The sequence below is a fragment of the Lagopus muta genome, chromosome 29, assembly GCF_023343835.1.
Source record: "Lagopus muta isolate bLagMut1 chromosome 29, bLagMut1 primary, whole genome shotgun sequence".
Taxonomy (NCBI): domain Eukaryota; kingdom Metazoa; phylum Chordata; class Aves; order Galliformes; family Phasianidae; genus Lagopus; species Lagopus muta.
The window spans coordinates 1,708,341-1,721,000 of NC_064461.1; the positions used below are offsets into that span (position 1 = coordinate 1,708,341).

General features: G+C 64.2%; 3 protein-coding genes across 3 annotated transcripts; all 3 read left to right on the top strand.

The window, feature by feature from the left end:
- Positions 1-685: 685 nt before the first annotated feature.
- Positions 686-1,190, top strand: LOC125685775 (apolipoprotein A-II-like). The gene is given in 4 exon segments (XM_048929153.1): positions 686-758; positions 760-874; positions 876-898; positions 975-1,190. Coding segments are annotated over 4 exon segments (336 nt in total). The 5' UTR covers positions 686-693; the 3' UTR covers positions 1,108-1,190.
- A 771-nt stretch (positions 1,191-1,961) lies between these two features.
- On the top strand, positions 1,962-3,965 carry UFC1 (ubiquitin-fold modifier conjugating enzyme 1). The gene is given in 7 exon segments (XM_048929374.1): positions 1,962-2,058; positions 2,060-2,113; positions 2,436-2,503; positions 2,715-2,778; positions 2,890-2,966; positions 3,323-3,413; positions 3,522-3,965. Coding segments are annotated over 7 exon segments (495 nt in total). The 5' UTR covers positions 1,962-1,989; the 3' UTR covers positions 3,594-3,965.
- A 1,164-nt stretch (positions 3,966-5,129) lies between these two features.
- Positions 5,130-12,132, top strand: USP21 (ubiquitin specific peptidase 21). The gene is given in 14 exon segments (XM_048928911.1): positions 5,130-5,191; positions 5,193-5,816; positions 6,483-6,627; positions 6,718-6,801; positions 6,804-6,835; positions 8,383-8,421; positions 8,423-8,511; positions 8,575-8,697; positions 9,488-9,783; positions 9,895-9,978; positions 10,901-11,004; positions 11,007-11,280; positions 11,378-11,495; positions 11,907-12,132. Coding segments are annotated over 14 exon segments (2,289 nt in total). The 5' UTR covers positions 5,130-5,140.
- The last annotated feature ends 528 nt before the right edge of the window (positions 12,133-12,660 follow it).

Below are 12,660 nucleotides of genomic sequence, written 5' to 3' on the forward strand. Positions count from 1 at the left end.
GTGATAAGGGTGGACAACGACCTTTGACCCCCCGGGTGGTAACAGCGATTGGGGGGTGGGTGGGTGGGCAGCACCCACCAATGACCCTTCCATCTACACACACACACAGAAATGGGATCATGGAGAGAGGGCGGCCAGGGGGCTACAAGGGGGGGCGTTCCTGGGGCACAACTGTGGGGTAGCAACATGCCATGGAGATACTGCTTGTGTCACCCCTCACCCCCATGAGGAGCCACCAGGGGTCACAGGGCTGGGACCCCTTGGCACGGGGCCGCCCGCAATGGGGCTGAGGTGGGGCTGTTCCTCCCCACCGGTGACCCTTAACCCTGCGGTGTTTACCCAGGCACAGCCCCCCAACCCAGGGGCGGGGGCTGAGCAGGGGGATAAAAGGACCTGAAGTCCTCAAGAGGCACCGCTGTCTTCAGTTCTGCTCTGGTGAGGGGCTGCGGGGTGGGACTGCGAGGCGGGTGGGCAGGATGGGGCTGGGGGGGGACAGGGCTGTGGCGTGGAACGGGACCATAGGGTGAGATGGGGCTGCGGGGCGGAATGGAGCCGTGGGGCACAGGTGGGAGCAAGGCAGGGGTTGTGGGGTGGCTCCGGGGCAATGGGGTGGGCTGTGGCCAACCAATATGGGGCGCAGCCCCCTGGAAAGGGGACGGTGCCCCATGGCCACCACCACCCTCAGCCACTGCCATGAAACGTCTGTGGGTCGCGGCGCTGCTGCTGCTGTGTGTGTGCCATGTGGGGGCCGCGGCCGTTGCCCCAAACCGAAGACCCCCCGGAGAGCCCCCCAGACACCACCACCCTCCTGAGCCGCCACTTCCAGACCCTGAGCGACTTCATCACCAAAGAGCTGCCCCAGCGCCTGCGGGCGGGACGAGATCCAGCAGCAGGCCAAGTACGTGTGGGGCTGGGATGTGGGGCGGCCCCATAGGGACCCCCCCCCCCGAACTAAGCCCCCCTGTGTCCCACAGGGCTTATGCTGAGCGTGCAGAGGTGCAGCTGAGGCCTTTGGCTCAGGAGCTACGCAGCAACGTGCTGGGGCTGTTCTCCTCCCTTCTGGATTTGGGGAAAATTGGAGGCACGGAGAAGGACCGAGCCCCATAGGAAGGGGGACCGAGCCCCCATAAGAATGGGGCTGAGCCCCACAGTGATGATACGGGGGGAATAAAGCATGGAGCTGCTGTGGAGGGTGCGTGTGTGTGTTGGGGATACGGAGCTGTGGGGTGGGTGGAGGGATGGGGGTTGTTGGGACGTGGGGCGCGTGGAGATGTGGGGCAGGGATGGGGGATATGGGGTGAAGGGAGAGAGGGGAATAATGGGGATATGGGGAAATGGGGATATGGGAGTGCTCAGCTCTTGGGACGGGGGGGAACGAAAAGAAAGGGGGGGGAGAAAAGGGGGGAAGGGAAAGAGAAGCAGAAAAGAGGGAAAAAGGGGAGCTCTGAGGGAAATGAAAATGGGAAAAAAGAGGAAAGAGGGGAGGAGAAAAGTGGGGAAAAAAGGTAAAGAAAGAAAGGAAAAATGAAAGAAGGAGAGAAAAATGGAAAGTAAAGGAAATTAAAGGGGGAAATAAGAAGTAAGAAAGGGGGGAGAAGGGAAATGAATAGGAAAAATTGGGGGGGTGAAAGGGAAAAATGGGGAGAAAGAGAAATAAAGAGGGGAGAAAGAAGAGGAAAAAAGGGGAGAGAGAAAAAAAGGAAAAATGGGGAAAAAAAACCAAAGTGCAGCTGAAGGCCGCCGCCATGAGCGCTGCCAGCACTAAAGATGGCGGCTCCTCAGGCAACGTCGCCTCGTACCCGCAGTAAACATGGCGGCGGCGCCCTCCAGCCCTTCACCAAGATGGCGGCGCTTCCGTCCGCGCCCTTTCTCCAAGATGGCGGCGCTCTTTCTTCTCCCCGCCCCCTTTGCGTCATTTCCGCCCGCGGCCAAGATGGCGGCGCAGTCATCCCCGCCCCTCACGGGCCAGCGCCGCTTCCGGGCCCCGCGATGGCGGAGGAGGCGGCGCGGCGGGCGGTGGCGGCGGTGCCGCTGCTGCGGACGGCGGCGGGGCCGCGGGGACCGGGAGCGTTGGGCCGAGCGCCTCAAGGAGGAATACCGGGCGCTCATACAGGTGCGGCGGCGTCCCTTCGTTTCCCGGAAGTTCCCTTCCTTTTCCTTCCCTCCCCTTTTCCAGCTTTCTCCTTTTTTCCTCCCCCATTTCCCCTTTTTCTCCCCTTATTCCCTTTTTTTTTCCATACTTTTTTCCTTTCCTTTTTCCGCCTTTTTTTTTTCCCCATTTATTTCTGTTTCCCCCCTACCCATTTTTCCTGTTTTTTACTCCTTCTTTTTCCAATCTTCCCATCTTTTGCCTCCGTTTCTCCTTTATCTTTTCCCTTCGCTTTTCCCCCGCTTTTCCCCCCTTTTAACCTTTCCCCCCCCGTCACCCCCTGCAGTACGTGGAGCACAACAAGGCCTCTGACAATGACTGGTTCCGCCTCGAGTCCAACGCGGAAGGCACGCGGTGCGTAGGTGGGCGGGGCTTTAGGTCAGGGGCGTGGCTTTGCGTTGATTGGGCGGGGTTACGGGAAGGCTAAACCAATCGGGGGTGGGGGTCAGTCCGTGGGGGCGGGGCTTCAGGCCGTGGGGGCGGGGCGTGGGGCTGCACTGCAGTGCATGGAGCCCCCCGGGACCCCCCCCCCCCAGACCTGATTTCCTCCTCCCTTCCCCCCCAGGTGGTCCGGGCGCTGTTGGCACATCCATGAGCTGCTCAAGTATGAATTTGCCATCGACTTTGAGGTGAGTGTGGCTGAGGAGGAGGAGGGGAGGGAGAAACTGCTCCCCTCCCCCTTTTTTCCCAGTGTCTCCAAGCTTTCCCTGTTTGTGCGACCCCCCCCTCAACCCCCCCAGATCCCGGTGACGTACCCCAACACTGCTCCTGAGATCGCCATCCCAGAGCTGGATGGGAAAACAGCCAAAATGTACAGGTGGGTGAGGAGGGCGGGGGGGAGGCAGATCCTACAAGGGGGTTTGAGCTCGGTTTTGGGGAGGGGGCTTCGTGTTTTGGGTGCAATTTGCTCCTTTTTGGGGGTTATGTGGAGGAGGGATTTTGAAGCGGGGGGGGCAGCACGTATGGGAGGGATTCTCATTCAGGAGGGAGGATTCCCTTTCTGGGGAGATTTGCTCTTTTTTTGGGGGGGTGGAGGAGGGGGCTTATTTTTGGGTGGAACTCTGAGGAGGAGATGCTTCATTCAAGGGGAGTGTGCTCATTTTTTGGGAGGGAGCTCCTTTGGGAGGAGGGGTCTCATTCTGGGGGACTCTCACAGTTGCCCCCTCCCTGCAGAGGGGGCAAAATCTGCCTCAGCGACCACTTCAAGCCCCTGTGGGCCCGCAACGTTCCCAAGTTTGGTTTGGCTCACCTCATGGCACTGGGGGTGAGTGTGTGGGGGGCGGGGGGAGTGGGGGGGGGGTCCCCGTGTCCCATCCCCTCTGGATTGGGGGGGGTGGTGACCTGGGGGGCTGCTCACTGTGTCCCCCCACAGTTGGGTCCATGGCTGGCGGTGGAGATCCCCGACCTGGTGGCCAAGGGCCTCATTCAGCACAAGGAGAAGTGAGCGGCGCTCATTGGGGGGGGCTTCCCCCTCCCTCCCAGGAGGTGCTGCCCTCCCCCAACCCCCTGCCCCCCTCATTCTGTGCCCCCTCCGCATTTCCAATAAACTCTGCAGCGCTCACCACGCCCCTGTGCTGCTCTGGGGCCCCCACGCACGGGGGGGAACCCTCAGACTCTGGGGAGTTTGGGGTCTCTCTTCCCCTGACCCCCCAACACACACAAACCGCGAGAACCGCGACTCTCTGATAACGCCCCGATTAAGGGCGCTGTTTCTTTAAGAAGATTGAGTGCGGCGGCGCCTTTAAGAGCAGAAGGGGCGGTGTGCCCTTAAAGCGGAAGGGGCGGGGCTAAGCGGCATGTCGCCATAGCGACGCGGAGGCGTCAGGCGGAGGGGGCGGGGCTCGACTTGGCGCATGCGCAGTGCGGCGCGCGAGGCCGGGCAGTGGGCGGGGGCGGCGGGCGGGGGAGCCAAGATGGCGGCGGGCGCTGCGGGAGTTGTTGCCATGGCGGCCCGCGGGAGGTGCGGAGGGGTCGGGAGGAGGGGGGGGGGAGCCGGGATGGGTTCCGGGGGGCACCGAGAGGGGTGAGGTGGGGGGATGGGGATGGTTTGCGGGTTTGAGTTGAGGGGGAGGTGATTGGGGGTCATGAGGAGGGGATGTGGGGTGAGGGGGGCTGTAGGGGGGGGATGGGACCAGGGGAGGTTTGGGGGGGGGGAGGGGGGGCAGAGAGGATGGGGGGGGCGAGAGTGTGAGGGACAGCGATGGGGAGGGGGGGCCCGAAGGGGATGGGGGGGGTGGGGGTCGTAGGGTGGGGGGCAGGGGCTGATAGGGCAGGGAGCTGCGTCCAGGTGAATGGGAGCAGGGGGGAGTGGGGGAGGGTTGTTTGGGAGGGGGGGAGGGGTGGCAGGGGGCGAATGTGGGGTTATGGGGTGGGGGAAGGGTTTGGGGAGGGGGCGGGGGGGGAGAGGGATGGGGGGACGGGGGGTGGGTGGGACACGGGGGGGGTGGGGGGGGGGCTGTGGTGGTCGGGGGGTGGTTTTTGAGATGGGGTCACCATGAAGTGGGGCCCAGGATTGGTTGGGGCCAGAGCCCGGGTGGGAGACAGAATGGGGTCAGCATTCATTGGGGACGGCGCTGAGTTGGGACAGGGAGCGGGGTCACCGTTCAGTGGGGACGGAGCCACCATTGGTTGGGGCGAGGTGGGACGTGGGATGGGGTCAGCATTAATGGGGGACGGTGCTGAGACGGAGCACGGAGCGGCGCCACCATTGATGGAGGCCGACGCCAACATGGGGCGCAGAATGGCGTCACCGTCGGGGGGCAGCGGGGGCCGTGGGGTGGGGGAGGACAGGGGGGACAGGGGGGGACAAGGAGGCCGGGTCCCAGGGCGCGTGGCCCTAAGGCTCCCCATCCCCTCTCATTGTGCCACAGGGCCCCCGCCGACGGGACGCTCCGCCCTGCCGCGCTCCTCGGGGGGGCACTGAGGTGGGCGCAGCCCCCCTTCCCCCCCCCCCCCAGCGCCCTCCATCTCCCCCCCAGGCTCCTCCCAGCCATGCCTCAAGCTTCGGAGCACCGTTTGGGTCGTGCCCGCGATCCGACCGTCGTCACCCGCTCAACCCAAAAGCGCCTCCAAGCTGCCGGGCCGGGCCTTGAGCCAGGAGCGCCATTCCTTCACCTCAGCCCCAAACGGGTTTTCTCCAGCCCCAAAACTTCGCCTCCTCCCCCCCAGACCCGGAACGTTGGAAGAACGAAGCAAGAAATCGGACCCGGAACGCGGCCGAGCCACCAAACGGGGCTCAACGTGCCGAAGGGGACCCCTAAAAGCGGACCACGGGGTGAGGGGTTCCCGGCTCCCCGCAGGCAGGGACGGCGCCGGGAGGAGCTTCCTTCTCTTTACCCGTCGGAACCGAAAGGAGGAGGAGCAATTTGAGCCGGTCCAAATCCGTCAGCATCGGGGATCTGAGCGGCGAGGACGTGGCGGCGGCGCTGAGCCGTTTGGTGCTGAGGGATGGGGGGCAGCCGCTGAGCGCCGGGGCTCTGGCCCTAAAAAGGAGCTCGTCTCTACGGAGGGTCAACGTCGGAGCGGGGCTGGATGGCAGAAGCGCCGCCCCGCTGCTCTCTGTGCGCCACGAGGGCTGCGCCAGGACTCGTGTCCCCGACCCCCCCGACGGCCCCGCGCCCCGCAGCCCCACGTTGGGCCCGAGCGCCCGAGGAGAAGGTGGCAGCTGTAAGAGTTGGGGGTGCTGAGCTCTGCTTGGGGGGTTTGCTGGGGGATCCCTTAAGGGGGATTTCCTGCCCCCACCCCCCTGCTGCTCTTTAGGGCTCCTGAGCCCCTCTGGGGGGTTTGGGTCACAGAGTCACAGAACGGGGTTGGAAAGGGCCTCAAGGATCACGAATCTCCAACCCCCCTCTGCCACACGCAGGGCCACCAACGTCCCCATTGAACAGCAGCCCAGGCCGGCTGGGGGTCCTTCTGTTCTGGGGGCATTTCCCCACCCCATGCTGCGCTCTGGGGCTCCTGCACCCCTCTATGGGGTTGGGGTCGGGGATCCCTTTGCTCTGAGGTTTTTCCTCGCTGCCGCGGGGTTTCGGAGCACTGAAAGCTTGGAGCTTTGGCAAAGCAAACAGGGACAGAATTTGTCCCCCCCTTGGTGGCGCCGTCGAGACCCACAGCAGCGCCATGGGGACCCCGCAGCCTCCTGGCTCCATCCCCCGCATCTCCTGTTCTCCTCCGCTCCCCCCCGTCGTCCCCGAGGGTGGCTCTACCTCTCATTAATCCCCCCGCCCGAGTTGAGCCCCTCCACCCGGCCCAGAATAGCCGAGGGAAATCGGATCAGAGCTAACGAGCGCCGGCTTAACGAGGTGCCGCTGCCATCCGCGCCCCCATCCCGCAGGCCATGCCTGGCCTCCAAGGCGCCCCGCTGGTGGAGCTGCCCCGAAAGCTGCAGCGCAGCCTCCTGCCCCGCCGCCAGCTGCAGCCTCGCGGTGCCGACATCTCCGAGTCGGTGCTGCACACGGCTGTGCTGGGGCCTGCTCCTCGTGAGCGGCGAGGGTAACGGGGGGGGGGGGGGGGTCGAGGAATCGCTCCGCTATCCAGGCCGCCCCCCCCCCCCAATTTTGGGTGCTGAGGGTGGGGGGTTGATGGGGGGGGAGGCGGCGATGGAGCTGGTTTTGTGTCCCTGCAGACCCCCCACCACGCTCTGCTGTTGGGATCCGCCACGTTGGACTCCGGAATTTGGGGAACACGGTAAGAAAAGGGTGAAGCAAAGGATTCCATCTGGGGTCCTTATGGCTGCCCGTCCCTACAGCCAGCACACGCCTGTCCCTGGTGCCCCCATCCCTGCCTCCCTCTGCCCCCCATCCCCACATCTCTGTGCCCCCCATCCCCACATCTCTGTGCCCCCCATCCCCATGTACCTGTGGCCCCCATTCCCACGTCTCCTTGTGCCCAGCATCCCCACGTCCCCATACACAGCATCCCCACATCCCTGTGCCCCACAGCCCCACGTCCCTGTGCCCCCCATCCCCGTATCTCCATGCCCATCCTCCTGCTGTCCCCATGCCTGGAATCACACAAGTGACAGCCCCACATCTACACCCCTCTCCCTGCACTTCCATGCCCAGCATCCCCGTAACCCCCCGTTCGTGATGCCCACCATCCCACATCCTCATCCTTTGCAGCCCCACATCCCCGTAGCCCTGCGGTCCCCATGACCTCAACATCCCACATCCCAACCCCACAACCTCACATCCATCTCCCCATCCCCGTATCCCCACACCTCGCATCTCAGATCCCCACACCTGTGGTCCCCACTGAACTCACATCCCAAATCCCAGCCCCTCACATCCCCACACCTCACATCCCCACCCTGTATCCCCACACCTTACATCCCACATCCCCACACCTGTGGTCCCCATAACCTCACATCCACCTCCCCACCTCTGCATCGCCACACCTCACATCCCACACCCCCCATCTCCATATGCCCACATCTCCCATCCCACATCCCCACACCTGTGGTCCCCACACCTCCCATCCCATCTCCATCCCATCCCGTTTCGATCTCTGTCCCATCTCCATCCCATCCCATCCCATTCCATCCCATCCCTCTTCTACCCCACCACCCTCATCCTGCTCCTCCATCCCATCCCATTATGCCCAAAAATCCCATCCCCTCCCATCCCATCCCATCCCATCCCCTCCATCCCATCCCATCTCCTCCATCCCATCCCATCCCATTCCAACCCCTCCATCCCATCCCATTCCATCCCATCCCATCCCATCCCATCCCCTCCCATCCCATCCCATCCCATCTCCTCCATCCCATCCCATCCCATCCAATCCCCTCCATCCCATCCCATCCCATCCCCTCCATCCCATCCCATCCCATCCCATCCCCTCCATCCCATCCCATCCCATCCCCTCCATCCCATCCCAGTCCCATCCCCTCCCCTCCCATCCATCCCATCCCATCCCATCCCATCCCATCCCATCCCCTCCATCCCATCCCATCCCATCCCATCCCATCCCATCCCATCCCATCCCATCCCATCCCACCCCATCCCCTCCATCCCATCCCATCCCATCCCCTCCATCCCATCCCATCCCATCCCATCCCATCCCATCCCATCCCATCCCCTCCCCTCCATCCCATCCCCTCCATCCCATCCCATCCCTCCATGCTGGAAGAAGCACACTTGGGCTCCCCCCTCCTTTCCCCCCCCCCCAGTCCCTGCTTGCTGCCATCCCTGGGGACGCCGTGGTGTCACCTCGTCCCTTTTGCTGTCCCGCAGTGCTTCATGAACGCGGTGCTGCAGTGCCTGAGCAGCACCAAAACCGTTACGGGATTTCTGCCTGAGGAAGGAATTCCTCCAGGAGCAGCCGCCCGGAGCCCGCGGCCCACAGGAGCTCACTGAGGGAGGGTGCTGCCCCCCAGCCCCCAGGCGATTTCAATCCCTTCCAGAACCTCCATGCTGACCCCCAAGCATCCCTGCAGCCTTCGCCGATGTCATCGCTGCCCTCTGGCACCCAGAATCCACCGAGGCCGTCAACCCTGGGCGCTTTAAGGCCATTTTCCAGAAGTACGTCCCTTCCTTCACTGGATACAGGTGAGGCTGTGGGGCACCCATGGGTGCTGGGGCGTTAATTAGAGACCCCTGGGTGCTCCCTGTTGGTGCCGTGGGGGCACCCAAAGGTGCTCATCCCCATGGTTGGGTGCCATGGGTGACCCCTGGGTTCTCCTTTTGATGCCATGGGGGACCCATGGGTGCTTATCACTATGGATGGTGTCATTGGAGACCCCTGGGTGCTGCCTGTTGTGCTGTGGGGCACCCATGGGTGCTTATCACTATGGATGGTGTCTTTAGAGACCCCTAGGTGCTGCCTGTTGGTGCCGTGGGGGACCCAAAGGTGCTCATCCCCCATGGTTGGGTGTCATGGGTGACCCCTGGTTCTCCTTTTGGTGCCATGGGGCACCCATGGGTGCTTATTGCTATGGATGGTGTCATTAGAGACCCCTGGGGTGCTGCCTGTTGGTGCCATGGGGGGACCTAAAGGTGCTCATCCCCATGGTTGGGTGCCATGGGTGACCCCTGGGTTCTCCTTTCGGTGGCATGGGGCACCCATGGGTGCTTATCATTATGGGTAGTGTCACTGGAGACCCCTGGGTGCTGCCTGTTGGTGCCGTGGGGCACCCATGGGTGCTCCTTGCTATGGTTACCACCATCAGAGACCCCTGGGTGCTCCTTTTGGTGCCATGGGGGATCCCTATGGGTTTTCCCCCTCATCCCCACGCTTGGGAGCTGGTAGGGGAAACCTGAGGCCGCTTCCCCTCGTCCCTGCAGTTGGTTTATTGGCACCCATGGGTGCTGACCCCCCCCCTTTCCCCCCCCCTTGCAGCCAGCAGGACGCCCAGGAGTTCCTCAAGTTCTTCATGGACCGACTGCACGCCGAGATCAACCGCAAGGGCCGCAGGACCCCCAGCATCCTGGCGGACACCCGGCGCAGCCCCCACCCCGAGGACAGTGAGAGCATGAGGTGTGGGGAGGGGGGACCCCCGGGGGGGGGGGACGGGGGGGGGACGCTGTGGGGTCGTGGGGACCCTCGTGACCCCAAACTGCGCCCCACAGCGACGACGAAACGCGCCAACCTGATGTGGAAGCGCTACCTGGAGAGGGAAGACAGCAAGATTGTGGGTGAGCGCAGCCCCCAAGGCAGGGGGTGTCCTTCCCCCCCCCCCCCTGCGGACCCCTCCGTCACCCCATTGTCACCCTCCTGTCGTTTCCCCCCCCCTCCCTGCCCCACAGACCTTTTTGTGGGGCAGCTGAAGAGCTGCTTAAAGTGCCAGGCGTGTGGTTACCGCTCCACCACCACCTTCGAGGTGTTCTGCGGACCTCTCGCTGCCCATGCCCCAAGGTAAGAGGAGGCCCCCCCGTCCCCCCCCTCCATCCCCCTCTCTCCTTTTCCTCTGTCCTCCCTCTCCATCCCCCCTCCATTCCTCCTCCTTCCCTCCCCCTTCCATCCCCCCTTCTCCTTTCCTTCCTCCTCCCTCCCTCCCCTCTCCATCCCCCCCTCATCCTTCCCCCCCCCCCATCCCCTTCTCTCCCTTCTCTCCACCCTCTCTCTCCCTCCCATTCCCCCTCATTCCTCCTCCCTCCCTCCATCACCTCCCCTTCCCCCTCTCCCCCTTCCCACCCCCTTCCCTCCACCCTCCCTCTCCCTCTCCATCCCATTCCCTCTCCATCCCCTCCTCCCCACTCTCCATCCCCCCTCCTTCCCTCCTTCATCCCCTCTCCATCCCCTCATCCTTCCCCCGTCCCCCTCTCCCCCTTCCCTCCTCCCTCCCTCCCCCTCTGTCCCCCTTCCATCCCCCCTCCATCCCCCCTCCTCCCTTCCTTCCTCCTCATTCCCTCCCCTCTCCATCCCCTCATCCTTCCCCCTGTCCCCCTCTCCCCCTTCCCTCCTCCCTCCCTCTCCATCTCCATCCCATTCCCCCTCCATTCCTCCTACCTCCCTCCACCCTCCATCCCCTCCCCACTCTCCCTCCCTCCCCTCTCCATCCCCCTTCCCTCCTCCCTTCCTCTCCCTTCCTCTCCATCCCCTTCCATCCCCCTCTCCCTCCCCTCTCCATCCCCCTTCCATCCCCTCTCCCTCCCCTCTCCATCCCCCCCTCATCCTTCCCCCCCGTCCCCCTCTCCCCTTCTCTCCACCCTCCATCCCCTCATCCTTCCCCCTCTCCCCTCTCCATCCCCCTTCCCTCCTCCCTCCCCTCCCTCCCCTCTCCCCCTCTCCACCCCCCCCACCGACCCCACAACCGAGCTCTGCCCCTACAGAAGAGCTTTGCAGGGGGGAAGGTTTCCCTCCACGACTGCTTCAACCTCTTCACCAAGGAAGAGGAGCTGGACTCAGAAAAACGCACCCTGTGTGCGACAAGTGCCGGCAGCGCACGCGCAGCACCAAGAAGCTGACGATCCAGCGCTTCCCCCGCGTCCTGGTGCTTGCGTATCCTTGTGGGGTCGGGGGGGCTTTTGGCGACGGGGTCGGGCTCCTCTTAGGGTCGCTGTCCCTTAACGGTGGCTTCTCAGACCTCAACCGTTTCTCCACCACTCGGTACTCCATCAAGAAATGCTCCGTCTTTGTCGATTTCCCCCTGCAGCAGCTCAACCTGCGCGAGTTCGCCAGCGAGAAGGCGGGTGAGGAGAGAGGCCAAGGGTCTGGGGGGGCTTGGGGGGGTCTGGGGGGGTCCGAAGGCGGCACCGAGCCCCTCTGTGCGCCCCCTGTCCCCTCCAGGCAGCCCGGTGTACAGCCTGTACGCGCTGTGCAACCACTCGGGCAGCGTTCACTACGGCCATTACACCGCCTTGTGCCGGGATGCGGCCGGCTGGCGGCTCTACAACGACTCCGGTAGGTGAGCCCTGAACCTTGGGACCCCCCAGACCCCCCTTGGACCCCTCCCCAAACATGATGCGCTTCCCCAGACCCCGAACCCTGAACCGCCCCCCAACTCAAACCTCAGTCCTACCCCAAACCTGGGACCCCCCCCCCCCCCAAACCTTGGATCCCCCCTCTACCCACAAACCCCCCCCCCCAAAACCCTGAACCAGATCCCCAAACCCTGCACCCCTCCCAACCCCGCTCCCCCCCCCATACCCCCAACCCCCCTCCCCAAATCCTGAGTCCCCCTTTTCTCCCCCCTCAACTCCTTTCCTTCCTCAATCCCTAACCCTACCCAAACCCTGGGACCCCCCCTGGCTGCCCCCTATGCCCCCCTCCCCCCCCCCCCCTCGCCCACCCCCTCATTCTGAGGCTGCACCCGCAGAGTTTCGCCCATCAGTGAGAACCAGGTGCCGTCCAGTGAAGGCTACGTCCTCTTCTACGAGCTTCAGGACCCCCCCCGGCCGCCGGCCCTGAGCCCCCCCTTCCCCCCCCCCCCCACACCAAGGGCCGGGCCTGGGGGGGCCGGGACCCCCTTTGACCCTGGGACTGCAGACAGCTGGGGGGCGGCTGGAAGGAGCCCGCGCTGCCCCGGGACGGGGCTTTTGTGAATAAATTTATTAAAAAAAAGGCAAAAAAAATAATAATAATAATTAAAAATAAAGGCAATTTGGGTGGTTGGGGGAGGGGGGGCAGAGCGGGGCTGGGGGCGTGTGCCTTTAAGAGGGGGCGTGGCTTAGAGCGTGGTTACGCAGTGAATGGGCGTGGTTTATATGTATATGGGCGTGGCTTGCGCGTCCGTCAGGAGACAAGGCGCTTCCCTATTGGCTCCGGTCAGCCCCGCCTCCGTCCCTTCCACCAATCGCTGCCGAGAGGGGCGTGGCCGAGTGCGGTCCCGTCGTGAAAAGGGTCCGGTGGGAAACGCGGAGCGCGGAGTTCCGCGCAATGCCGCGCACCGTGGCCGTGGTCGGGGGGGGCATCAGCGGGCTCGCGGCGTGTTACCACCTGGTCCGCGCCCCCCACCCCCCCAAAGTGGTGCTGTTGGAGGCGGGGGGGGCACCTCGGGGGTTGGCTGCAAAGCACCCGAAACCGAGGATGGAACCGTATTCGATCACGGCCCGAGGGGGGTGCGACCGGGG